We start from the raw sequence: 27,956 nt of genomic DNA, 5'->3' as shown, positions 1-27,956 counted from the left end.
AAAGCAAAGGATGGCTACTTTGAGGAGTCAAAAATATAAGACATATTTGAGTTACTAATCTATTTTGTATTTGCTGCATAATTCCATATATTTTGCTTCATATATTTGATGTCTTCAGTATCTATCAACAATGTAGAACGTTATAAAAAATAAAAAATAAAGAAAAAACATTAGCCTTTCTCTGTTGCTTTGGGAAAAACCTTTTTGTTTTTGGTAATTTTTTTGATTATTTTCCTGCCATCATATTGCTGTACAACAAAATTTTTTTTACAATAAACAGTTTTAATTATTTTTAAATTCACACTGGTTTACTTGAGAAGACGAAGAACAAGGAGAAGAGGAGAAATTGAAATAAATTGAATCAGGTCAAATCAAGCACACGTCTGTAGGTGGCGGTAAAGAGTCCGTTAGAGAACAAATCGACACAACATTCGTAGAAGAAGGAGTGGCGCACAGGAGCATGTGTAGAAGTCGTGGGTTGGTGGTACATCGGGTGTGAAATGGAGAGCAAACACATGTCAGCTTTTGCCTTGTATCAAAATGTAAAACCGGACCAGCCTCCTCCGGCTAAGAAGCCTCCAATGCAGGTACACACACGTAAAACCAAAGACTGAGTGTCTGACTGCTGCACGAGGAGCAACACTGACTCCAGCCCTCTCCTCTTTATCTGCACACGTCTGTCTTCTGGGCATTGTTTTAACCTCTCTGTTTTTATAGGCGGAAGTTAAGAAGAAAAAGAAAAAGGACAATGCAGCCTTTAAGCTCAAAGTCAAAGTTCAAGCAAAAGCTGAGAGGAAGAAGATGCGAAAGAAGCTTCACAAGCCGTCACAAAAAGAGGAGAATCAGAAGGAAGTTCCGCACGTGAGTGTGTTTACCTGCTAGTGTAAATATAGAGGTTTAATGTCTTCTGAATTTCAAAAACGTGTAAGGCCTAATAGAGTGTGTGTTTGTCAGAATCAGGTGACGGTGGAGTGTGTGAGCGCTGAGCCTCTCGAGACTCTGCTGGCAGACCTGGCAAAAGTCAACAACAGCAGGGAGAGAGCGAGCAAGCTGTTCCAGTGGCTCATCACCCCCATTCCTGACAAGATGTTTTTCAGGTACAAACAGCTGGCACTCCTTATTTCGAAGCTCTATCTATCTATCTATCTATCTATCTATCTATCTATCTATCTATCTATCTATCTATCTATCTATCTCTCTATCTATCTCTCTATCTATCTCTCTATCTCTCTCTCTATCTCTCTCTCTATCTCTCTCTCTATCTCTCTATCTCTCTATCTATCTCTCTATCTATCTATCTCTCTATCTATCTCTCTATCTCTATCTCTCTCTCTCTCTCTCTCTCTCTCTCTCTCTCTCTCTCTCTCTCTCTCTCCCCAGTAACTTTTAGTACACACTTTAATATTCTGCTCCTTCAGTTACTTTACCTCACTTTTCATTTACGTCATTTACATGTGATAAGGTCCACAAGCACAAACAGGGGCCTTGTTTTAGGACCATGTATTAATGCTCACAAAACAATAAAACAGTTTGAAGCTAATAGGGGAGGAAAGGAGGAAAGCTGTGCCTGAGAATCTATTTCTTTCTGATGCTCATCAGGGAAAGTCCAAAGACTTTAGACACTGTTAAAACGTTATTATTCATGCTCAGTAGTCTGGGGGATCTTCTGGGAGTGGTGATATCATTTTCCAGAGACCTGATTGGCCATTAGCCAGTGATTTTTATACATGTTGATCTTTAATCTTGAACATAAACTGCTCTGGAGCAGGTTAGGTCTGCAGCATAAGTGACCTGTCTGAGAAATGAACTGCTGCAGCAATACTCAAACCCCAGGGTTAACCAACTGTTAAAGATATTCTATTATCAAAGTACTCAGATGCAATGAAATATCACTCAGACACTTAGAGCAGTTTTAAACGTGCACGGGTGAGAGACTCAGGGAGAGACTCACACACCTCCTTGGTGCAGTCTGGCTTTATTTATACACATCATGAAGCATACAAAAAAGGAAATATCATCCTTATCTTGTCAAGAAAACAGGTGTGGTTTATCAAAAAACTTCGTGTTCTCTACAAGGTTGTTTCTTACTCGTGGGTGGCGGTTTCCTGCTAGTGTGAAGGCAAACAGTGACAATGTGAAGGCAAAGACTGATAATGTGAAGGCAAGCAGTTTCCGTTATAAAGTAGGGAGCCAGCAATTAAAATATGCAGCTGGTTGAGTACAGAACAGAAATATAAACACTCTTAGCTGATCATTATATGAATAATAAAATCTTAGAAAGCAAAAATACTCTGACATTCCCTCCTGTTGTTTAGATTTCTTACATGACAGTACTGTTATTTTTGTCAGTTCATAACCTCTTGTCTAAACATTTTCGGTTTGAACGTCATAAAACAGTCCTGTGTTCAATTAAACTAAACATTACTGTATGGATCATCTTTCAAAATTTCTTCCATTTGAGACATCATCACATAAGTATTGATAGAAGTTGTCACCATGTTTGATACCATTTTCTTCAGACAGGGTACTACACATGTTGTGAAAACACATAACAGTAAAAGCAAAAATGCTATTCCAACAAGTCCTTTAATCAGAAGGGACTTCCATGAACCACCTAGTAACCATGTCAACCAATCATCAGTGCTTGTGACATAGTCTTGTTGTTCAGCATCTTCAATCTTTCTCAAGGTGTTCAAAGCGTCGGTCATGTTTTGTGAGTGTATGTTGTCTGGGATGTATGTACAACATGTAGTGTCAAACAATACACACAAACCTCCTTTTTCAGCTAGAATCATGTCTAGTGCGACTCTGTGTTGCATCACTACAATGCGTATTGCGTCGAGTTCTTCATTTTGCGCTTTGTTGATTTTCATTGAAGCATTTAGGAACAGTCCAAATCGATAGTCAAGTGTCTCGATCCTCAGCATGTTTTTCCCAACTCCTACCCAAGGGAACAAGGAGTGGAGGACTTTCTGACCATCAGTCCATAGTTTGAAGTTTTTGGGCACATCTGATCCATAGATTGAGTCATGTGGCATTACTTCAGTGACTTCAGCAACTTCACGTTTTGCTCTTGACGTGTGTGTCTCTGCTGTGATCTTGAAGGTGTGGTCTGAAATTAGTACTGGTGCACATAGACCGGTGGAGTTCGGTGGGAGCATGAAGTAGGTTTTAGGCCCGCAGGCCCAAGCGGTTCCCTGGACCCAGAAAGTTCAATCTTTGAAGGTGTGTATTCCTTTGGATTGGGTCAGGTCAAGTGTCTGTGTGCAGTTGCGGTTTCGTCCAAGTTTCCTGTTTCCATCGGAGAAGTTGAAACACATTGGGTGCTGTATGTCCGGCGGCAAAACTATGGCGAATGATTTGTTTTTTGTGTTGTTGGCTTTGACGTTTACCCAATGTTTTTCGTTGCAGGTGTAGTTCCAGTTCGTCAGATTGTAGGCACAAGGGGTTGTCTGTTCAATTAGGATACGTCGTTGTGAAAGTGGTTTCGTGACACGTTTGACGTCTGTGTCACTACACCATGGAATTAGGTCTTCTTTCTTTGTGCTTTGACCTTTTAGGGTCAGTCCTGTTGCCATCAAATCTCTGCGTGTGCAATTGCCAGTTGTTGCTTTGTTGAACACACACATCGCTTCGTCAAGTTCAGGTGCCTTTCCATATATTGTTGCGTGTACGGCTGTTGTTGGCATATGTGAACATACATAGCATTCCGTGCTGTTGTCGGTGCGTGTTCTATCATACACATATCTATACCACGCGTTGTTCATCCATGGGTGGTTATGGTCTTGGTTCAGGTCACGTAGATGCGAATTATCATGTGTCCATCTTTTTTGCAGGTGGTGTTGTTTATTTCCTCTCATCTGGGTGAGTGTTAGTAGGCTCACTAGGAGCGCAATGCTGGCCACTAGGAGGACAAGTGTCTTCATGATGACCAGGCACACCTAGACTTCTGGTGAGTAGACTATTGGCGAGAAGTAAAAAAGGGCGGGATATACCCAATCAGCCCTTCCCTTCACCAATAGATCACCTAGAAGCCAGGGGAGCCGGCGTCTAAGCGTCTGGATTGTCACTCACTTTTTTACAGTGGCTGTGGTGGATCCAAGATGGTCTTTCTGCTATTTTGCAGGCGGTGGGTGTGGTAAGTAGGACTTGGTATGGGCCCTCCCACCTTGGTGAACTCCAATTCTTTCTCTGGAGTACTTTGATCAGGATCCAATCACCTGGTTGTAACCTGCAAGACACTGGAGAGAAATCACTCGGCAGTTGGTTGTTTAACACAATCTCTTTATTTTCAAACAGTTTAGTCATCCATTCTGCTAGGGTAGTTTCCCTTATTGATTTATTAATAGGTTCACTGGTAATTGGCAATGGAAACGCTCTCCCGTGGATGATTTCAAAAGGTGTAAGTTTCTGAGAACCTTGTGTTATTCTCATCCACATCTTTACTAGGCCTAGACATTCAGGCCATGGTCTTCCTGTTTCTTCCATGCATTTTCTTAATCTCTGTTTTATTGTGCCGTTAGTTCTTTCCACTAATCCTGCGCTTTGTGGGTGATATGCACAGTGATGTTTGATGCTAAATCCTAGAGCTTCAGAGACTTTGCTGATGATGTCATTAACAAAATGTGTTCCATTGTCTGACCTTATCAGACTGGGAATGCCATATGTGGGGATGAAGTGATTGCATAAACACTTTGCCACTGATATTGCATCTGCTCTTTTTACTGGATAGATTTCTGGCCATTTTGAAAATACATCTATAATTACTAGAGCATATCTTGATGCTTGGCATTCGTTAAGTTCAATAAAATCCATGTGGATTGTATGGAAAGGGTGAGGTGGTGTGGGGAAATGACCTCTTTGTGGTCGGAGGTTCCCCTGTACATTATGTCTTTGGCAAATCATGCATGTTCTGATGAATTCCTTTGCTGAATTTTCAAAATTTTGAGTGTAGAAGTGTTTAGAGAGGACATTCATCATTCCACCCGTTGACAAATGCGTTAAGCCATGTGTCACTAATGCTGCTGTCTTGTGTAGAGATTTTGGCAGTATTGGTTTGCCATTACAGGTCATTAGGTCATTTTCTAGCTGTGCTCCACACCTTAACCATTTTTTCTGCTCTGTGATGGATGCAGCTTTCTGTTCATCTTTAAGTACATCAAGTGGTATTAACGTTGATGTTTCAGATATTAAAGTTTGTATATGTTGTTGTGCTGCCTTTTTTGCGGCTTGGTCTGCAAAGTTATTGCCTTTAGTAATTTCTGAGTTATCTTTTTGGTGTGCGGCACATTTGCACAATGCTAATTTTTTCGGCAGTGTTATCACTTCTAGCAGTTCTTTTAAAAGGTGTGCATGCTGTACTGGATTACCAGTAGAAGTGACCATGCCTCTGTTCTGCCAAATCTTTGCGAAATGATGTACTGCTGCAAAGACATACTGACTGTCTGTGTGTATGTTTATGCTTTTTCCTTCATTCAGCTTACATGCTCTCACAACAGCTGTAAGTTCTGCACTTTGTGCAGAGTTAGAGGAAGTCAAAGGTCTTGCTTCCAGAACTGTGTCTACTGTGGTTACTGCATAACCAACGCAGTTGCGACCTAAGCTATTTTTAGAAGCTGATCCATCTACAAAAATGTCAGTGAAAGTTGACTGTGGTGTGCTATATATATCGGCTCGTGGTTTTGTTTCTTCATCTAGCTTTTCCATACAGCAGTGTTTTTCACCATCTTCTGATGTGGGGAGAAGTGTGCTGGGATTTAGCTGACCACACTTCTCGATTGTAATGTGTGACTGTGATAACAAGATGCCTACGTATGAGAGCTGTCTTGCATGTGTGAGATAAGACAAGTTCGCCTGCAGTAAGATGGAGGTTACAGCGTGGGGAACTTTGACGATCAATGTGTGTCCTAAGACGATGTCAGCGGATTTCTTAACTGCCTCTGCTGCAGCTGCGCATGCCTGCACGCACGAGGGCAGTCCTGAGGCCACTGAATCTAGCTTACACGAATAAAATGCAAGAGGGCGTTGCTTTTCCCCAAAGGCTTGTGTTAGAACGGCCTTCATGTAGCCTGCACCTCCGTCTACATGCAAGTAAAAAGGTTTTTCATAGTCTGGCAATGCCAAAACTGTGCGCGTCTGCAGTGCAAGTTTTAGATCATTAAATGCTTTTTCTGCTTCTGGTGTCCATTCTATTTTATCTTTCAGTGCTAGATTTTTTCCATAAATTAAGTTTTGCAAAGGTTGAGCTAGCAGAGCATATTCAGGTATCCAGCATCTGCAAAAATTGCAGAGACCTAAATAACTCATCATTTGTTGTTTTGTGAGAGGCTTTGGAGCATTCTGTACTGCTAGTTTTCTGCTGTCTAACAGTGTTCTTCCCTCTCCTGTGAGTTTGTGGCCAAGGTATGTGACCTCTTGGCTCCACAGCTGTAACTTGTGCTGTGATACTTTATGGCCCTGCTGTGCTAAATGTTTCAACACAGTCATGGTGTTTTTTCTGCAGTTGTCTCGTGTATCTCCCGTGACGAGAATGTCATCAACGTACAGAAGAAATTGCCCTGTGGCAGGGAGTGTGCATAGTGACATAGATTTCTTTAATGCCTCTGCATACAGGGTGGGACTGTTCTGAAAACCCTGTGGCAGTCTTGTATAGGTATACTTTTCGTTATCAAAGGTGAAGCCAAACAGATTTTGTGAATCTGGGTGTAATGGCACCGAGAAGAACGCGTTTGACAGATCTATGACTGAGAACCATTGTTCTTTTTGCGTCACTTGATTTAAGATTGTGTGTGGATTTGCTACCACAGGTGGGATTTGTTCTGTTACTTCGTTTATTGCTCTGAGGTCATGCACTAGGCGATATTTTCCTGTGTTTGCTTTTTTCACTGGGAAGATTGGAGTGTTACAGGTTGCTTTAGTTGTTTTCACTAAAATGCCTGCTTTTTCCATATCTGCAATTACTGGCCTGATCCCTGCTTTTGCTTCTGCCGTCAAGGGATATTGTGGTTTAACTGGCCTGTAGGTTGTAGTAGTTTTTACTACAACAGGATCTGCTCCTTTAATTAATCCTACATCTGTCGATCCTGTGGACCATAGTGTTGTGGGCAATTCTTGTAGTTCTGGGTGTAATTCTAATGAGAGTATATGTCAGTTTTCACTATCTTCCTGCACATGCAAATCAGTGCTGTCAGTCATGTATGTGGCTGGGTGGGTAGTGATCACCCACCCTAATGTGTATCTCATGCATCCCGTTCTGCAACCTTGTAGCCATCCTTCATGCGTGTCCTCAGTTTTTTCATATCTGTCTCTTTCAACTTGGGTGAGAATGCGGCCTAAATCTTTCCACTCAGTACTGTCATTGTGTGCTACTGACACATGTGGATTTGGCATCCTATTTACTCGTTGTACTGCCTCAGGCTGCAGCACAGAGCACACTGCATTACCACTTTGGGTGACATATAGGTGCTGTAATGTCAGCATTTGTGGTCCTAGCTTGTGTACTTCTTGGTCATACACAGGATTAGGACCTGGACTCTGTTTGAACCTCAATGTGTTGTGATACTGAGTGTAGTCCTGTCGTGTTGAATGAGTTGGCAGATATCGATTTGCTATGTGTTGTAAAGGCTCTAGTGAGGGCAGGTCTAATGTCCAGTAGTAGTGAGGCTGTCCGAGTCCTTGACACACATTAATCTGATAATCTGCTGGACTTTGTTTCTCGTTTAACATTAGCTTTGCATACATGCCCTCTGGTCCTGGCAATACTCCTATTTCCAGTTTCTCTAGCGCATCTCTCCCTAGAAGATTAACTGGGCAAGATGGGTCATATATGCACTGGTTTTTACAGCTGCGGCCGCTGTCTTCATGAGATAAGAGTAGAGGCTCAGTCAGTGATTTAGTACTGACATGTCCTGATGCTGACTTAACTATCAGAGTATCATTAGAGAATTTCACTTTTGGTGGTTTTTTAATCAGTACAGTTTTACATGCTCCAGTGTCGCAGAGCATCGTCATTGGCTGCCCATTTACGTATATAATTACAGTTGGTTTATGTTCAGAGCCCAAAAGCAATTGCTCTATGTTATACACGTCCGTGTTTTCATTGCTCTCTGCTTCTGTGCTTTTTCCTAGTCATTTGTTATTTCTTTCATCCTCTTCCTCAGTGTCATCCTTTTTTCTATGTCTACACTCGCGAGCAAAATGCCCCTCCTTTCCGCAATTGTAGCAGCTTGTGTCTTTCAGTCTTCTCTCTCCTTTTCGCCCTCCTCCTGCCTTTCCTTTTCCTTTGTAGGGGCCTGGTTTATGTCTTCTGTATTCTCCAGAGAATGCCACCAATCCTGTTGCTGGATCTACAGTAAAGACGCCTCCTTTTTCTTTTTGCTTCTGTATTTTAACTGCGTGTTCAGCATATTGCAGTGCATCTGACAGACTTCCTGTATTTTGTGTGACCCAGTGTTTTTCTACGTGGGCCCTCACTTTTGGGAGGAGGCCGTTCAGAAATGCATTTTTTAGCTGTTGCTGAAATGGTGTTTGTGGCTCCTCCTGGTAATTTAAACCTGAATGTTGTCTGAAAACTGGGCGTAGGCGATCGAGGAAGTCAGAGGCAGTCTCAGCTTCCTTCTGCTTTATCTCGCCTATTTTGCCGTAATCTGCTCTTGGGGCTAGACGGACTCTAATCCTTTCATATAATCCTGCCAACTGAGCCCTTAGAGGCTCAGAGGTGGGGAGCAGGGCTATACCCTGGTCATCTGACCCCGTGAAGTCTCCCTTTACTGTTCCCATTTTTAGACCTAATAAGTCCTGAATTACCTGGAGCATTTCATGGCCATTCAAGTGCCAGTGTGTTCTAATTAACTCAACTGCCTCCCTCCATGGCTCAAAACCTTCATTTAACAGTGGAACGTCCTTTAAAACATTAAATCTGTCAGTTTGGGACCATGCTCTGAAAACATATAGGAAAGGGTTGTTGTCTCTTTCATTATTATCGCCACCCGTTAGTTGGCCATATCTTGGGTTGGGCGTGGCTATCATTGGAAACAGACCTGACGGTCCTGGGGGGTCAATCTGTCCTCCCATATCCCTACCTGACGGGTCTTTCCCTATGTCTTCCTTATGGTGATTTGTTGTCATTAAATTTAATGCCTGTCTTGCTGAATCATATGGGCCTGGCGCGTCAGTGAAGGGGTTTTTTGATACTGGCTGATTAGACGGGCCGGGGGCAGGCACATATGGAGGAGGTGGTTTTGGGTGTTGTGGATCTTTTTCTTTTTCTCTTCTCGCACCTTTGTGCATTTATCATTTTCTGCCATCCAGGCTTTAAAATGTTGCCACTCTGTGAGACGTTTGGCTTTCTTTTTAAAGCTTTTTTCATTGTTTAGTTCCGCTTGGAGGGTCTCTTTTAAAGCAGTCACTGCAAAGGGAGTACATTGTCCCTCCCACGCAGGGCAGTTTAGTTTCTTTGGATTTCTCCATCTATTTGCGCTAATTAGTCCGGCGCCTGGACATTTTTTCTCTAGCCACTGCTCGTCAGCAGTGAGTTTTGTTGATTTATTACCCATTATTATTTTTTCCTCTTGTTATTATTATTTATTTATTTATAAATATATTTGCGTTTACACACACACATACACACCCGTGGTGCTTTCTCTGGCACGAGGAATGGGAGAGGCTATTGACACGGCCTTCTACTTTCAAGCTAGCCTTGAAAGCGGTGTCAATTTTATGTGATGAAACACAACCTTTTCCCGTTCCACCAGAACTCGAGCAACCAACGGTAAACAATTCGGTGGAGTAGTTCAGCCTCCTTAATGTGCTGTAAAATCAACTTACTCCACCAACAAAACAGTAAAACAACAGATTATACGCGTAATGAGTTTTTTATTCTGGGCAACACTGTGTCTTTCTACATTGCTCCAAGCCCTCTTTCAGGCGAGCTGCTTCGTAACCTCTACGAGTCCTTTTTCAGACGAGAATGTTACTATCCTGTCGTATTTTGACATTAAACTTGCTCCGAGCCCTTTTTCAGGCGAGCTGTAACCTCTACCAGTCCTTTTTCAGACGAGAATGTTACTTAATTAATCTGTCATACATTGACGGGAAACTATTTAATGTACAGACCACAGGTTGCCTCAGTCGTTTTGCGCAAGATGTGAGTGAGTGCTAAATATTCACCTGAGTTATTGTGTGGTTGCTTTGGTTTCCTTCATCAACCCCTGAAGTCGTGGACCTCTTATAAGAACGCTGGCCAGAACCCGAACGTCACGTCTCTGGACTTTATCCTCTGCCTGGAGAGGAGTCGACAGCGTGGGCTTCTCACGACGTCAGGACTTGACGAAGGTCTCCTATTGGAGCATTGAAAAAATATCAATGTCCACTCCGGCTCAGAAGGACCAATTAAATGTTAAAGATATTCTATTATCAAAGTACTCAGATGCAATGAAATATCACTCAGACACTTAGAGCAGTTTTAAACGTGCACGGGTGAGAGACTCAGGGAGAGACTCACACACCTCCTTGGTGCAGTCTGGCTTTATTTATACACATCATGAAGCATACAAAAAAGGAAATATCATCCTTATCTTGTCAAGAAAACAGGTGTGGTTTATCAAAAAACTTCGTGTTCTCTACAAGGTTGTTTCTTACTCGTGGGTGGCGGTTTCCTGCTAGTGTGAAGGCAAACAGTGACAATGTGAAGGCAAAGACTGATAATGTGAAGGCAAGCAGTTTCCGTTATAAAGTAGGGAGCCAGCAATTAAAATATGCAGCTGGTTGAGTACAGAACAGAAATATAAACACTCTTAGCTGATCATTATATGAATAATAAAATCTTAGAAAGCAAAAATACTCTGACACCAACTAACTTAAATCATGCTCCTTAGTACAGGTCTTGGGTATTGATACATTTCCCTCTTTCCTCAGGGAAATATGGGAAAAAAAGCCCATCTTTGTCCAACGTAAGAATCCTGATTACTACAAGGGACTGTTCTCCACAGCAGAGCTCGATCGCATTTTCAGAGAGGTAAGAAACCTGAAACTAAGTCTTAAACTTAGTTAAAAATGGATACTGCGCTTTTTCTTTTTCAAAACATTGAATTAGCACCAGGTGAGTCAAGGGAAGGTGCAAGTGGAACCAAGTACTTGAAATGTTTGGAGAATGGGTGGATAAACAGAAGACATAATCTCCCCATCTGTGTTTATCAGGGGACATGATGGATGGCAGGCTTTATTGGCACTTTTAAGGATTGTAATCTGTTACTGGAAGTCTCACAAATGTTTTAACCAAACTGGCACCTTTTTTAAACCTCTAATTCGGGGATGTCAATTTGGCCCGTCAAAGGCAAATCTGGCCCACTGGACAGTTTTGGAACACGTGAAGTCGGACATAAATTTTGGGCTTTTAACTGTATTTTTCTGAAGTTTTACAGCTTTTCCTATTGATGAAGACCTCCGCCACAGCCATTCACATTACCAAAGTAATTAAGATATCTCAGGGATTAAGTGTCTAGTTAAACTTCTTTACACTGATAGAAAGGGGCGTTTCACTGGTCGACTGTATGTAGCCGCCATGTAAAATTAGAGACAACCCTGCTCTAATTGTGCAGACTAATAATCGTCCAGAGCAGTTTGGTCATATTTGTTAGTATAAATAAGGAATAAAGGTCCTGAATATTTGTTGACTTTTTTAATATTTAAGGAAGATGTTCAGTATGGAGTGAACCTGGATGTCACAAGTTACACTAATGGCAAGAGAGAGACTCACAATCCTCCAGGGAGAGTGCTCCCATACACTGCGTGGGACTTCTATGAGGTGGGGACACAGTGCTGCAGGCTGCTGATTTATGATTATGTCTAAAGCAAGATTTCAGTGATTTCTGCATTTTTAATGTCCTGATTACTTTCCTAATAATTGGGCCCTTTGATGCAAATTAGCTGCATTCACTTTCTCTGTGGGGATCATTAAAGCTTATCCTCATTTTCATATTTTCTGGGACCACCTTCATTAAGAGAAAAATCAGATGTATATTTATGTACTAAGTAATATTTTAATTTGAATATTTTTCATTGCCGCATGATAGAAGTCATTCCATTAGCTGCATCAGTGCGCCATCTGCTCTGTGCTGCAGATTAGTAGTCATCTTGGTGTCTCAATTCCCAGAGTGGCTGCTCCCTCCGCATGCTGAATCCTCAGGCTTTCTCCTCCACGGTGTGGAACGTGCTGTCCATCCTCCAAGAGCAGTTTGGCAGCATGGCGGGAGCCAATATGTAAGTATTTGGGGCAAAAATCGGTCACATTGGGGAATACTCCATTTGTTTTGGTCTTGATCTGTGTATGCCTTTTCTTCAACCAGATACCTGACACCACCTGGCACACAAGGATTTGCTCCACATTATGATGACATTGAAGCCTTTGTGGTTCAGCTGGAGGGGAAGAAACACTGGCGAGTGTACAGCCCAAGGTGAAAAACGGCAGGGAAACTTTCAAAAAAGAGCACCACAATTTTAAAGTGCACATTATGTGATGTCATTACATTAGTAAACCTCTGCAAATGTTTTAAATCAGCAAACTTGCATAACAGACTTATTTATAGTATGTGGGTCATGATGGACTAAAGTTTTATACAAAACTACTTAAGCATCCAAATCAGTGTTGATTGAACCCAGCAAAGCCTGAACCATAAAATAATTGGCAGAAAATTCTCATTTTTGTGAAACTGGGGTGTTTATTGAACCTTCAGACCAATTAAAACAATAATAAATTAAGTCAGTTTGCATATGTGGTTTTTAATTTGTTTATTTTATATATATATATATATATATATATATATATAAATAAAATTTTAACTCTTTCATTTTTGTCTTTTTTTTTTTTTTTTTAGATCAGACGATGAGGTCTTGCCCGTGCTTTCGAGTCGTGAGTAAAAACAAAACTAATCGTCTTAGTAGTTTTTAACGGTTGCGTTTTATTAGCATAATTATTTGATGCCTTTGGGTCTGAACCTCATGGGATCCTGGGGCAGCAGGGGAATGGGTACTTTGTAAAAAGCACTTGTAATTAAAAGTAAGAGAATGATGGTGGAGTGGGTTTGATAAAGGAGGGCAGAAAAAGAAATATTTCATGTCTTGTGGTGTCACTTACAAATAAATTTAAAAAAATTACAAACAGTTTCTAATCATAATATGTAAACATTATTATACATGGAGAAAATGCATGAATATGTAAAGATTTGCTAGCCCTGAAACAGACTTTGGCTCTCAGCGAAGGCGGTCGCACTTTTCCTCCTCTCCTCCTTCCCCTTATCTTCCCTGCTTAGCCTCTATGTCCTTGTCTTGTCTTGTGTGCATTACTTTCCCTGGAACAGTCTCTCACTGTCGTTCTCTAAAACCTAAAAGAGAATTATGGATTTGATCAAATGGTCTCTGAATGCTATTGACACCCTTTTCTCAACGAAAAGTCTGGGCTCGGGAGAGCCCGAGTGCCCTGGCGGGACTTTCCCTGCCGGATACACGATGGACGGGTGGCAGAACTGGAGGGTCATGTGCCTGGCGGGACTGTCGATCGAGGACGCTGAAGATATCTACCTATTCGGAACCATGATAACAGGGTTCTTGCTGATCGGAGCTGGCTTGGCCCTGGTTTATCGGAGAAATAAGAGAGCGGAACCGGCTGTTCAAACCCCCCCAAGGCTGCCCGCTGGAATTGAAGCGATGGGACGAGGCGCGACCTCTCACAACGAACGCAGCATGGTTAACACCTTGGAGACGCTTACAGCTGCTGTGAAGGCTCAAAACAACACCATTGAGCGTATGGGGGGGATACATCAGAGAGAGGCCTGCTCAAAATGAGACCCTTGAGCGACAGTTGGAACACATCGCGGAACGGATCACTGCAGTTGTGGGGTCTCAGAATCAAAAGAATGACAACACCACCTAACAGAAGTTTGATACCATCATGGGGAGGCTCGCGGCTCTCCAACAGGAGATTGAGAGACCAGTGTCGGAGTGTTAAAGAACAGCTTGAAATTATCCTGGGCTGCTCGCATGGAAAATCAACAAAATCAACATAGTAATGCAGACACCACCATGGTGCCAGCTGCAGGCCCAAGGCTGGACCCGAATAATCACTCCCTGATAACGACTGTGTGATGACTATTCTTCCCATCCCATGCAAGGCCACCTGGATTGGCTGGAGGACTGTTTACTTAGCCTGATAGGGCAAAGGACACTGTCTCAGCTGAACTATGGACACGCACACACATACACTTACACTGATAAGCACTCACTCATCCCTCAACTCATCACTCAACTTGTAACCCCATGTGATGTCTGTGTTATGTGTGTAAGGTCGGGGGGGGGGGTCCCATTTTCACTGCAGGGCAACCTGCTTGTGACAAATAAAGCTTGATTGATTGATTGATAAATTACTGATTTGTGGAAATAAAATGGTCTCTCTTGCTTGGAAAACAGAATTATAAATAAATATAATTAATGCTCAGGGGTGTCTGCTTTGTGATTTCTCTTCAGCAAACTTCGACCAGGCAGACATTGGTAAGCCGATCCTAGATGTGGTGGTAGAAGCCGGAGATCTCATCTACTTCCCTCGAGGTTTTATCCATCAAGGCAACTGCCTACCAGATGCACACTCTCTGCACATCACCATCTCCTCTTACCAGAAGAACAGCTGGGGAGATCTGCTGCAAAAGGTAAAAAAAAACCTCCCTGTTTCCCCCTGTGATGCATGCAGATGAAGACAACGGCCGGACTCTGAAACCAGTACCAGTGCCAGTAGTGAGCAAAAGGGTATAAATCTTGCATCCAGCATGAAGTGGTTTTGCATTGCAGGTGAAGAGTAATAATCAAAGCAGTCTTTCCTGCTGACAGATGATACTAATGATTTCTGGTGGAGAGTATTTCGCTGACGGTTCATACATCACCTGTCTTTCTTAACCTAAGGATTGCCTAAGACAGTTATACTTACAAAGGGGTATTCATAATTTACTGCTCTTTTTTTTTTCAGCTGGTCCCAGCAGCATTGGAAGTAGCAATGGAGGAGGACGTGGAGTTTAGACGGGGTTTACCTCTGGACTACCTGACGTACATGGGAGTACAGAACTCCGACAAGGTATTTAAATGAAGTGATTTTTACCAACTTTTCAGGTGTTGTCCTCATTTACTCCCAATTACTAGCTAAAGACAAAACTTATCCTTGTGTAGGAAGACCCGCGCAGGGCAAAGTTCTTCTCTCGTATCGATAATCTGATGAAGAGGCTAACAAATTACGCACCACTGGATGCTGCTGTTGATCAGAAGGCTAAAGATTTCATTCATGACTGCCTTCCTCCCACTCTCACTCCAGGTATGTGATGGAGAGAGCTGTAATTGTTGCAATAGTTTTTTTTTTAATGAGATGCATGTCACGATATTGCTTTTAATTCTAATTCATACCATCACCCACAGATGAACTGGTCACCAGTGTGAAAGGAGCACCTACAAGGTGGGAAGGTGGACAAGTAAAGGATGTGGGTGTACACATCACTACCCAGACTCAAATCAGAATTCTACGTGCTCAGTGTGCCCGGTAACACAGATTTTTTTGACTATATGTTAAGGCTACCAATTAAAGCAGAAAAGTGTCATTGTCATTTGTCTTGTAAATCTTTATCGCCAGGTTATGCAATGACGGAGATGCGGTTCATCTTTACTACACCACTGACAACTCCAGAGTTTACCACAAAGAGCAGCTCAAGAGTTTTGAAATAAAACCAGAGGTAAAGATTGGTAGATGTGTTTGTCATCAAATGTCAGGTCTCGTAAACTGTGCTAATGATGGGGTTGACTTGTTTTTCCTCTTAGTACACAGATACTGTCGAGTTTTTGATCCATTCATATCCCGGCTTTGTGACAGTAGGAAGCCTCCCATGTGAATCTGCGCAGGACAGGGTAATTATTACCTTCACACACTGTTATGTTTAGTTTTGTTTTTGGCAGAAGGTGTCTCATATGTGGCAGCTTATCTTCAGTGTTTTAGATGGGTACCTGTATAAACGGGGTTTCTGCACAGTGAAATCACTTATTTAGTCCTGTGTTTCTCATTAGTGGTTGATCCTCATGTTTTTTCCCTTTACTTTTTCCCAGATTGCTTTGGCTGAACTACTTTTTGAGAAGGGGATTATCCACACTGCAGAACCACTGTAGCACTAGATTCTTCCATCATGGTGACTGCATGAAGAGATCAAATCACTTTATACAAAATAAGATCTTCAGTGGAGACCATGTCTGCTCCAAGTAGCCTTCATTAGCTCGACTGGAAATGGATAATGCATTTGTGATTTTGCTGTTCAACTAAAAATAAAAATTTTTATATCGTTTTTGTCTTGTACAACCAGAATCATTAACAAGTACCAAATGATTTCAATTAATGGCGTCTTTATTATTGGTTGATACAACTCAAAAACAGAGGTACAGGAGTCTTCTTAAATATTGTGATTTGAGGACACCCATTCGTTCACACCACACAGGCTTTCAAGTAGAGAGCAGTCTACCTCCAGGTCACCTCCTCTCCAGGCTTCAGTTCCCTATAAAAAGAAGAAAAATTTGAAGTTTTGTAAGATGTTTGGCTTTCGCAGAACAGAATGATGGATGAGTACAGTTTTACACCAGAAGATCACTACTGGAGTTATCGGCTGAAAGTGGAAAAGTGTAGAAACAAAAAGTGTTATATGGTAATCTATTAAAGTGGATTTGCATAGATATAGAAGGCAGTTGGTTATTAATTGAGCCTTTTTTAGGAAAAAAAAAAAAAAAGGAGATAGGAGTCAAAGTAAACTTAAGGATTTATAGCACTAGCTTTTTAGGAAAATTTACAGGTGGATTTTTTATGAAATTGCAGATTTCATGTATTTATAACTTTGCCCAATTGAAAATATCCATGCACTAAACTAATAACTCCAGGCCATGGGCTATTGTGTACACAGTGACAAACATCACCATGAAGTCAACATAGTAGCTTGTCTTTAAATTCAAGAATAACCTGAGGGGTTTGTTTTGTTTTTATTTGGTGAACAGTCACTCGTTCTTACCTTCCGTACAAAGCACTCTTGTTTCTGAAAGCTGTCAACTTCTGGTCCTGTTGCTTGTCAAGGTACCATCCAATGACAAAGCCTGTGGGGACAAATATGTGCGCCCAGTACTGGCGGGCAAAGGCTGCCAAGTTCACCATGGTTCCTACCTAAAAAGAAAAAGAGCATGGGTTTTATACTCCCAAATTAAACTTATGATTGCAGTTGTGCATTCATATTTGTATAATAAGAAGAATGGATACAGGAAAGCACAAGCATAAATGATACAAGAACATTTACCACTATTGCTGAACAGCCTAATCTCTGTTTAAGCTATTTGAAAGGCTAAATACTAATATAGCAATATCTTATTGCTTTCTTTTAAGATACACCATTGATACACTGGCACCACATAGATACCCCTGTTAAATAAACAAATCAGTTATTAAATCATGATTTTAAATGAGGCTCTCAAATGAATAAGGGTAAAAGTTAACTAAAATAAAATTAAGGGAAATACTGTTAAAAGTGTAGGAAATCAGATCACTTACAACTGAAGTGACTTATTAAAAGTAATAATGAACGCAAAGACAGCTTTCTGCTTTTAATTCCATTTCTTTCCATTTAGTTACACAGATTTAGATTTTGCATGTACTCGGGTTATCTTTGTCTAATGTTAAAATTTGTTTGATCTCAAACATTTCAGTGAAACAAATTTTTTTTTTTTAAACTAAGATCAGGAAAGGGAGAATGCTTTTTATATTGTGCCACCATCATTATTTTGATCATGCTGCGAGTCCCAACCATTAAAAGAGACGTTGTAATGTTTAGCAACATGTAGTATTCTGGGGGTAGCCCATGTTCATAGATTTAGAGGACCTGCAAAAAACTTCTAGAAAACAAAATTAGCTAATGTTGTCAACTAAAAATGACAGACATTTTCTTGCACAATAAGCACAACAACCGAGTGTCTTTAAACGCCTACTTTAGATTCTAAGAATGTGTACACCTTGACAATGATTTACAACACTTCTTTATGCACTTCAATGAGGTTTGACAGGCAAACCTCATTAAATGCACATCAGACCACGGTCACTTCAGTTATCATATGGTAGCCATGCATTACATTACAGCTTATATATATATATATATATATATATATATATATATATATATATATATATATATATATATATATATATATATATATATATATATATGAAGCTGAATACTAAATATCCGGTAAGTCTGCAGATCGTTCATCACAAACTTTTGGTATCCTAGAGAGAGGCACTTGGCTAGCTAGCCTGTCAGCTAGTTAGCCTTAGCAATATGTTTTAAGATGTAGTTAAGGATTATTTCTAAGATGCACTGGTTACTGTATTGTCAGTACAACAAACACATTAAAACGCACTGGCTCGACCAAAAAAGAATAATGAATGTAATATTAATATCTAAAATAATACCTTCTGTTTACACCAGCCGCGGCCTTCAGTTCCTCATTCAGCAAGCGAAGGACATCGGATTCTACCAACTGTAAACTTACGACGAGGTGGTTTCATATTTTTAAATAATACATTTTAATGTCAAAGCACAAGTAGTGGAATATTAGATACGATCCAACACTGAAACTATGATGTTAAAGGTGATGTGTTCAGATACCTTTCGAAAAAAATCTAAATGTAGTGTTTTAGAAGAGATTTAGAATTATTTAGTAACGACACCACCATTTGTGGTATGCTCCTTTGCCCTCTCACACATGATGCAGCGGCAAGTATGTCTGCCGCTATCAAAAACGCGAGCCAAAATGGTTTAATTTGGGAATAACAGAAAAAAAGGTTGTTTTTTATTCCAGAAGACTAATCCATTATTTTACAATTAATGGTATGGTGCACGCTCCTTTGTTAGTTCATTTACACTCATTAGCTAGCACTGTAAATACACTTTGCTGGGCAATCTGCTAACAACTCTAAGCTAGCTGTGGCTAGCGACAAAACTATGTTTACATTATATTTACTTACAGCCTGTAAGCTGCATACATCACTGGTTAAAATTGTGCAACATTACGCTATTAGCCTCACACAGATTTTAATGGCAAACTCCAACCATGGTTGTGTTTGTTTTCTTTGTTGATTAAATTGAATGACTTTTCGCAGAGTCGCACTCACACATAAAGAGCCACGGGCCTTAGAGTTAGTAGGAAAGGTTTCGTGGTGAGGATAACATGCAAGCACAAATCTTATATTTCAGCTCGACAACTGAAGAACCATGACGTCCATTATCAAGCTGACAGCCGTGTCAGGGGTTCTGGAGGAGTCTGCCCTTTGTTACCTGCTGCAGGTGGATGAATTCCGCTTCCTCTTGGACTGCGGGTGGGATGAGAACTTCTCCACGGAAATCATAGATGCTATGAAGAGGTCGGTATACCGCCAGTCTTTCAAAAACAGTTGATGTTTCTATTTTTTTAAAACTCTTAGCAAAAAGTAAATGTGCCTTTATGAACTCACTAAACAGTACACCCACAGCAGTCTGGTTTATTGATGACTGACCTCCCCACCGTGAAGTAGGGGAAAGAAAGCTTGTGCCGACTTTTTTACTGACATAAAAAAAAGTTTATAATACTACTACTGCCCGTCACCCCTCCCAGGGTATGGGCTGCCAAAGGTAGATCTCCAGAGATTTCTGTCCTGGCCATTCTTTCTAGATGGGTCCAGGTGTAGCCCATCATTTATAATACTATAGTAAAAAGCTTCTAGTCCACAGATTATATGGTTCTGTTTGTTGGTTTCTGTCATACCACATATTAGACGATGGATGTAGGTTTTGTTTGAGTCTGAAAGTCATCTGCGAAGAAATCTTAACATCAAAAACCCAATGTACCTCACTTACATGTATGTTGAATTTGTACTTCTTCTGTCTCATCTTGTAGTAGAAGAATATCAGGCACAAGGAGATGGTTTAACATATATGGAGAGATTTCCAAATTTAGTCCTTTGCTTGTTTATGCTTTCATTAGCATGGATAAATGTATGTCTTCTAATTCTTGCTCTATTGCTGTTTCCTATACATATATACAACATGAATTATCTAATTAATACTCTAATGGCAATTTTGTAGATGTTAAGATTTTCACTGGGCGAAAGAATTAGATTAGAAGGACAGTTCCAGTTGAACAGTTTGGAGACAAAATGCGTGTGTATGTATGTATGTGTGTGTATGTGTGTGTGTGTGTGTGTGTGTGTGTTTGTGTGTGTGTGTATATATATACACACACACACACACACACACACACACACACACACACACACACACACACACACACAGTCATACTGCCCTATCAGCACTCCAGTTGTAAAACCCTGTGTATTATAGTGCTTTATCACCAATGAGGAATTTCATACTCATTTCTAACTGTATCGGTTGGATGAACATCTATAGAGTCAAAAATAAAAGGCACAGCTCTACTCTTGAGGCTTCCAAACTACCTAAACTCTCCTCTCTTCTCACATCTAATAACAACAGCTACAGAGACAGTGGTTGAATTGTAACTTGCAGAGAAAAAATGTTTTTTAAAGTCTTATTTTAGTGCAAACTCAGGAAACCTCTAAATTGATTTTTACACAATAGCTATCTTAACACCAGGAGTATCAGAAGTAACCCTTGAAGCTCTTGCTTATAGAGCAAAATGACTGGGTTTGTATCAGAAATTGGTGAGGGTGGTCTCTGCCTATTCAGTTACCCTTGGAAAAAACCCCAAAACTATTTCAGTGGTTGTCACGTCTTTATTGATATGTATTGAGGTATCAAAACTCATCATTAAGGGTACAGGGCAGTTCATGAAATGTCATCTTTGTTGAGGGGGAAAGCATTAAACACAACTTTAAATATTTCCCATGTGCACATGTTAGTTGGCTTTGTTTCTGGAACTGTGCACCTTCTAATCTTGAATGAATCGCAAACTGTCCTCAAAGTAGAGGCCACTAGAAGCCTATATTTCCCTTGTAAAATGTAAAGCTTTATTATCTGTTTGAACTCCTTGTGAATGCGTATTGTTCTCCTTTAAAGAAGAAATTTTGATCTTGTGAGACGAGACTGTGCGATTGAATAAAGATTTGAATTAAACCACTCCACTTTTCTGGGACTTGAACCTGCTGCAATGCTCTTTTTTCCCCCTCTCCAGACATGTTCATCAGGTCGACGCTGTGCTGCTCTCCCATCCCGACCCCATACACTTGGGAGCCCTGCCATACGCTGTGGGCAAACTGGGGCTGAACTGTACTATCTATGCCACAATTCCTGTCTACAAGATGGGGCAAATGTTTATGTACGATCTGTATCAGGTAAGAAGGGGATATGGGTAATGCATGATTTAATTAACAGAGGTTCTTTTTGGCTTGATTACCATTACTTTATTAAATTCTCTCTTTCTTTCCATGTAGTCCCGAAACAACAGTGAAGATTTTACACTGTTCACACTTGATGATGTGGATGCTGCTTTTGATAAGATCCAGCAGCTGAAATACTCTCAGATTGTCAATTTGAAAGGTGTGTTTTATTTGCAGAATAGGTGTTATTCCCTGTTTATGCACCACATATAACAATGTAATTGTTTATGTATTTTTTTTTTTACCTGACAGGAAAAGGGCACGGTCTTTCCATTACTCCTCTTCCAGCCGGTCACATGATTGGAGGCACTATTTGGAAAATTGTGAAGGATGGGGAGGAGGAGATTGTTTACGCCGTGGACTTTAACCACAAGAGAGAAATGTAAGCAAAGAAAACGTTAATGTGAAATGAAATTTTATTGCTTTTAGTTTGGCTCATTGTTAATGCATTCTTTTTCTCTGTGTACTCCAGCCACCTCAATGGCTGCTCACTGGAGAGCCTCAGCCGTCCATCCTTACTTATTACAGACTCCTTCAATGCGGCGTATGTACAACCACGTCGTAAGCAAAGAGATGAGCAGCTACTTAGTACGTATTAATAGCCACTGGGCGCTTTAACACTAACACTATTACATCAATAATATGCGAGTTCATACTGCCATATTCTAACGGTTACAGATTTTATTATGTACATTTGTAATTCTCTTTTTCCGTTCTTCCACAGCCAATGTGATGGAGACCTTGCGTGGTGATGGCAATGTCCTTATTGCCGTAGATACAGCTGGGCGTGTGCTGGAACTGGCTCAGCTCCTGGACCAGATTTGGAGGACAAAGGATGCTGGGCTCGGAGCTTACCCACTCGCTCTGCTTAACAATGTTAGCTACAATGTAGTGGAGTTCTCAAAGTCCCAGGTACTGTTAACTGTTTGTTTTTTTTCACATCGGAGAAACTATTGAAATATTCCGATTTTTCCAGTCAAAACTTTCATTTTGTTACAGAGAGAGCACAGCAAATAATACATATTTGTTATAATTCTTGAATTCATTAATCACTGATCCTTTCTAGGTGGAGTGGATGAGTGACAAGCTCATGAGGTGTTTTGAGGACAAGAGGAACAACCCGTTCCAATTCCGACATTTGACCCTGTGCCACAGTCTGGCAGACCTGGCCCGAGTACCCAGCCCCAAGGTGGTGCTCTGCAGCCAACCGGACCTTGAGTCAGGGTTTTCTCGAGAACTTTTTATCCAGTGGTGTCAAAATGCAAAAAATTCCATCATCCTGACGTACCGCACCACACCTGGAACCTTAGCTCGCTACCTCATCGACAACCCTGGAGAAATGATGCTGGATCTGGAGGTGAGGCCTGCAGTCATAATGTTGATTTGCTGTACCAGAGGGTTGATATCTGCCCCATGGGAAGCTCCTGATGCTAATATGCAGACCCGGCTTAGGAAGAAACAAAACGTGTCAGTTTGTCATTTACACCGTATCCATTTGCCACTTTTTCTTGTTACAACAGGTCAAGAAGAGAGTAAAACTCGAAGGCAAGGAGCTGGAAGAATACCTGGAAAAGGAGAAACTTAAGAAAGAAACTGCTAAAAAACTTGAACAAGCAAAAGAGTAAGTTTCTACAGAAAAAGACATGAGATGACTCGTAGCTTAAGGGTTGCATGTATTTTCTCTGTGACGCTTTTGGTGTTACAAAACGTTTCATCAGTCAGTTCACGAGTACGACAGCAAATTAGGTTTGGAAAAAATGCCATCACAAATGCAAACTGTGGTCTAGACTGCAAATCTCAAACATGCTGTTTAAAAGGAAATCTGTAACTGCGAGATGAGTCATAACACGTTTATGACAAACATTTATATTCTACTACCGAGCAAAAATACGTTGTCTGCTCTTAGATAAATTAAACTTTTAAGTATAGAATTAATATTTATTTTATGGGTTTGCAGGGTGGATGTGGACTCCAGCGATGAGAGCGATATGGATGATGATCTGGATCAGTCGGCTGTAGTAAAAACCAAACACCACGATTTGATGATGAAGGGCGAGGGCAGCCGTAAAGGCAGTTTCTTCAAACAGGCCAAAAAGTCATATCCAATGTTCCCCACACACGAGGAGAGAATCAAATGGGACGAGTATGGAGAAATCATCAGGTACTCGATACTAATGCACAAAAACATCAGATGACTGATGAATGCAGGAGGCCACTAATGTGAAACTCTGACTTTTATCAATGATAATATAATAATAAAAACCAATGTTACCTTTTAAAGGCTAGAGGAGTTTCTGGTTCCTGAATTGCAAGCCACAGAGGAGGAGAAGAGCAAATTAGAATCTGGTTTGACCAATGGAGATGAACCTATGGACCAGGATCTGTCTGTAGTCCCCACAAAATGCATCTCAAGCATAGAAAGTCTTGAAATAAGGTCAGTGATCATTGTGATAATTTGGCTCTGTTTTCTCAGCCATTTTAACTGGCCATTGGCAAACAGTACAGTAGAATCCACCTCCACGTGATTGAATATCAACCTGTATGATGCTGAAAATTGTTATGTGTAGTCAACAAGTCTCTGGTGTCTCTGGCGCAGTTCTTGTCCTAGCAAGGGTAGTGTTGAAAGGCTTGACCTCATCTCTGTTTCTTCACAGAGCAAGGGTCATGTACATAGACTACGAGGGTCGCTCTGACGGGGACTCCATAAAGAAGATTATCAATCAGATGAAGCCCAGACAGCTGGTGATTGTTCGTGGGCCACCAGAAGCCAGTCTGGACCTGGCAGAGTCCTGCAAGGCTTTTAGCAAGGACATCAAAGTCTACACGCCTAAACTGCAGGAAACTGTGGATGCCACTAGTGAAACCCACATCTACCAGGTTAGCTTCATTTAAGGCCTGTGTAATTATATTTTTAATAAAGTGTGTTTATTTGTCTTTTTCCCCCAAAATTTAGTAATGGGTGCATTTGATCTTATAGCTTAAATGTGTTTTATGACCTTAAATATGAAGTATTGTGTTGCAATCCTTCCAAGACTCGTCAGGGTCTTCATACTATCTTGTTTTCTGTCCTGGTAAAGGTGCGGTTAAAAGACTCCTTGGTGAGCTCTCTGCAGTTCTGCAAGGCCAAAGACACGGAGCTAGCGTGGATTGACGGTGTGCTGGACATGCGTGTAGTGAAGGTGGATACCGGCGTGATACTGGAGGAGGGTGTGAAAGACGAGGCGGAAGAAAGCGAGCTGGCTATGGACATCGCCCCCGATCTTGACATTGACCCCATCAACATAGCAGTCACGGCACAGCGAGCCATGAAGAACTTGTTCGGCGAGGACGAGAAGGAGTTTTCCGAAGAGAGTGATGTCATTCCCACGCTGGAACCACTGCCACCAAACGAGGTGGGGAGCAGAAATCTTGCTGTCTTGAATGATTTTGCAGTTCTTTTTGATGGTTTATGTTGCATAATGCATCCACACACTGTATTTAAAAGCTGGACAATCTTCCATGTATTTCTAACTTTTCTTTTTAAAACTTTAAGTTTGACTTTCTTTCCATCTCCAACCATGCCCATATTTGGACAAGATATCACAAGCTAGCTTGGTTAGCAATGTGCTATTGTGTTTTCTAGTGATGTGAAATGAGATGTTAATTTTGGCTTGTGCAAAACAGCAAATTTCTGTACAGCTGTTTTGCTGTACAGAAATTATACTTAGATTAAGACTGATTGTTACATGTGACTCATAGAGTAGCCCTACTCTAATCTATTCATCGTTTTTTTGGAAGGGGGTTTCCCCCAAGGGGCCACATAAAAATCAGGACTATGCACGGCCGCACCAATATGCTGAACTTTTTGGCCTGCAAAATAACTGTCGCAATACTGTCGCATTCTATTGAAGAACACTTGAAATTTACAACATATAAACAAGTAGAAAAACATTTATGATCTCATAAATCAAAGAAAAGAGTGGACAAATTTTCACACAGAGTTCTCAACCCCCTGTCGATCAATAGCCATTTAAGGCATGTTTTCATTGACTTTACTTTTCAAGCCTAGGGGCTACAGCCAACTCTCATGAACCATCTTTAGCTGCTCTGAGATAGTCTCCTAATTGTGAGCTCACAAAATTCTGCTTATATCTTCCAGCTCTAAACTTTTTCTCTTCGTCTCCCAGTGTCAGGCTCTGCACATGTTCTAAACACGTGTTTGAGTGGAGGACTTTCAAATATTCACTTTCAAGTTTATTTTGCTGCTGTAGAGTTGTTAGATATTTTTGAATGAGAGATCAAACACAGTCTGTTTTTCCCAGTGTGCCCCAAACATTTAGATGGGTCAGTGATGTTGTACGAGTGAGTGGTCCCACCTCTGAGTGCGAAGAAAGCTAAAGAGGGTGGAACGAATGCTAAATAGGGCGCTTTGTTTCGATTCAGCTCAGAGAGAATATGTGATCGTAAGGCTTGTTTTTGCTGCTGCTCATTTTGACAGGTAGCCTCATTTCCTTGCAGTAATGCAAATTGTTTTGGCAAATGAAACAACATGAGCAGCATGTGACTTTTAGGCCCAAATAGCTGCTACAATTAGTGCATAAAACTTATTTTGGCATTTTAATGTCATTTGACCAACGTACGATGCAGAAATGATCCCTGAAAGAAAACTTTTCCCAAGGCTCGTGATGTGATTGTGATAGTCTGCGTCCAAAAGAGTGAATAAGGAGTCTTTGTAGGAAAAGTTTGACCCTGTTTCACTCTCTCTTCAGATTTCAGGGCATCAGTCTGTGTTTATCAACGAGCCTCGTCTGTCTGACTTCAAGCAAGTCTTGCTGAGAGAGGGCATCCAGGCCGAGTTTGTGGGAGGAGTGCTGGTATGCAACAACATGGTGGCCGTCCGCAGAGTAAGTGTCCTTCCTTCCCATGAAAGAATACTAGATAGATAGAAAACCAGTCAATTAGTCATATTAAACCTGCCAGTGTTTCAAATAATTGTGTTTTAAATGCTGTTTGAAAGACCGTTTCTCTTTACACTCTTGGCTATAGTGACATGAGACTCTGAGCCATCGGATGCAGCGATGCACAGTTGAAAATTAATCGCATGAGACACACTAACAAAAAATTACAACAAACTGTGCTTGTCCATTTGTTTGATTATAGATTGTGGATCCCGAGCAGTTCCTTACGGTGCACTGAGCACGTCATTTCATATGTCATGGGAAAGTCTGGGGTGTAGAGAAAAACAGGTGGAAGCAATAGGCTGTAAATCTGCTTCCTGATTTCTCTTAAAGTGTATTTGCATGAACAGGAGGAAGAAAACTGGTTTTAATGTTGATACTCTGTAGGTACCTGACTGTTTTTCTAAGACAGACTTGAAAAATTGAGTACTTTAACGTTTCTTTACTTAAGCACAAATACCCCAAATGGTAGTTTACACACAAAGAGAAACAAATACAGCGTGCGTAAGTAGGCTACCAAAGCCCCAGCAGCAAATTAAAACATCTCACCTCAGCCAAAAGATGCAAATAAGAAACACAGGCAAAGCTTCAGAGCTACAGAGAAAGTAGGAGTGAGCCAGGATACTAACAACAACCTGCATAATTGACAAGAACTTAAAATAGATGCAACCCAGAAAAGGAAATCAAAGAGAGCCGAGACTCGTAAAGGAGTGCGGTGTTTAACTGTAAAATCTTGATGCAGATTCATTAGACGCTTTCATCCAAGTTTGTAGGAAGGAATGGGGAACACACTTGTTTTTAAGGTCTGGTGTGATGTACAAGGCTGGTGAAGGCTTGCTGTGTGAGGACCTGGTGGATGACCTGTGCATGTTTGCGCTCTCTTTGTCCAGACGGAGGCCGGACGCATTGGCCTGGAAGGCTGCCTGTGTGACGACTACTATAAGATCCGGGAGCTCCTGTATCAGCAGTACGCTGTTGTATAGCTGCAGCAGAGCACACCATGGAAATACAGAGACAAGCCTTTACAAGGACTTTACCCAGAGAAGATGCGTGTACCTCTTCCCGATGAGCAGTTCCGACTGTTTCACTGCAAACCGAGTTGAACATTTTCCTTTTCCTGTACCTTTTATAATTTCTTTTCCAGGTAATTTTTTTTTATTGGTAGTTTACCTCAATAATGGCAAAGGCAGATGCTTCCATGGACTGACATCTTTGTGTGAACAGATTCTGAAGTCCTCCCTCTTTACAATCACATCCAAGTAAATGTTTTGGGCCTCCAGATCTGTCATTAAAAATCTTTTTTTTCCAAGATGTATTTCTGTTTGTCTTAAATGTCCATAACTTCAAATGCTGGCTATTCAGTCCTACAGTTATGTTGCGTTACTTGCCTATTCACGCATTCATTACTGCTTATATAAGGTAAAATCGAAAACTTCTCAGAATCCTTACTGGGCTGGCATGTATATTGTGCTTTTTCAGTGTTATTGACCACTCAGAGCACTTTATACTACAAGCCCACATTCGTATTTCACATATACTCATACAGGACTTTATGCTGTGCACTTAAGCTCTTTATCTACCTT

General features: G+C 41.0%; 3 protein-coding genes and 1 pseudogene across 6 annotated transcripts; 2 read left to right on the top strand and 2 right to left on the bottom strand.

Annotated features, from left to right (window-relative positions):
• The first annotated feature begins 428 nt into the window (after positions 1-428).
• On the top strand, positions 429-16,361 carry riox1 (ribosomal oxygenase 1). Of its 2 annotated transcripts, none has more exons than XM_086264601.1 (15): positions 429-587; positions 718-861; positions 961-1,097; positions 10,915-11,014; positions 11,690-11,803; positions 12,152-12,258; positions 12,345-12,452; positions 12,873-12,907; positions 14,518-14,696; positions 15,011-15,115; positions 15,208-15,349; positions 15,451-15,571; positions 15,662-15,761; positions 15,847-15,933; positions 16,129-16,361. In XM_086264601.1, the coding sequence occupies exons 1-15, from the start codon at positions 501-503 to the stop codon at positions 16,186-16,188; spliced, it is 1,626 nt and encodes a 541-aa protein (XP_086120727.1). In that variant the 5' UTR covers positions 429-500; the 3' UTR covers positions 16,189-16,361. The 2 variants fall into 2 exon arrangements, with proteins under 2 accessions (XP_086120727.1, XP_086120726.1); XM_086264600.1 differs by having other exon boundaries at positions 955-1,097.
• LOC147312836 (uncharacterized) lies at positions 1,907-10,841 on the bottom strand (annotated as a pseudogene). Its single transcript, XR_015125090.1, has 2 exons — positions 10,168-10,841; positions 1,907-4,241 (listed from the first exon to the last, which is right to left on the bottom strand). The product of XR_015125090.1 is annotated as an uncharacterized LOC147312836 (transcript).
• A 41-nt stretch (positions 16,362-16,402) lies between the features above and the next one.
• On the bottom strand, positions 16,403-18,672 carry ndufb1 (NADH:ubiquinone oxidoreductase subunit B1). The gene is made up of 3 exons (XM_086264602.1): positions 18,518-18,672; positions 17,073-17,221; positions 16,403-16,568 (listed from the first exon to the last, which is right to left on the bottom strand). Exons 2-3 carry the CDS (start codon positions 17,210-17,212, stop codon positions 16,532-16,534), a joined length of 177 nt encoding a protein of 58 aa, XP_086120728.1. The 5' UTR covers positions 17,213-17,221; positions 18,518-18,672; the 3' UTR covers positions 16,403-16,531.
• Positions 18,673-18,800: 128 nt separating this feature from the next.
• Positions 18,801-27,688, top strand: cpsf2 (cleavage and polyadenylation specific factor 2). 2 transcript variants are annotated; one of them, XM_086264598.1, is made up of 15 exons: positions 18,801-18,935; positions 19,302-19,468; positions 21,232-21,391; positions 21,491-21,596; positions 21,689-21,818; positions 21,909-22,024; positions 22,161-22,348; positions 22,503-22,793; positions 22,957-23,057; positions 23,394-23,597; positions 23,718-23,870; positions 24,091-24,313; positions 24,514-24,828; positions 26,185-26,319; positions 27,264-27,688. In XM_086264598.1, exons 2-15 carry the CDS (start codon positions 19,320-19,322, stop codon positions 27,354-27,356), a joined length of 2,364 nt encoding a protein of 787 aa, XP_086120724.1. In that variant the 5' UTR covers positions 18,801-18,935; positions 19,302-19,319; the 3' UTR covers positions 27,357-27,688. The 2 variants fall into 2 exon arrangements, with proteins under 2 accessions (XP_086120724.1, XP_086120725.1); XM_086264599.1 differs by having other exon boundaries at positions 18,818-18,889.
• Positions 27,689-27,956: the final 268 nt, after the last annotated feature.

The sequence above is a fragment of the Aulonocara sp. 'chitande type north' Nkhata Bay genome, linkage group LG15 (assembly GCF_057382095.1).
Source record: "Aulonocara sp. 'chitande type north' Nkhata Bay isolate Kocher_YH1m ecotype deep benthic linkage group LG15, A_spYH_male_GT1.1, whole genome shotgun sequence".
Classification (NCBI taxonomy): domain Eukaryota; kingdom Metazoa; phylum Chordata; class Actinopteri; order Cichliformes; family Cichlidae; genus Aulonocara; species Aulonocara sp. 'chitande type north' Nkhata Bay.
This window is presented reverse-complemented; position numbering and strand designations above follow the sequence as displayed.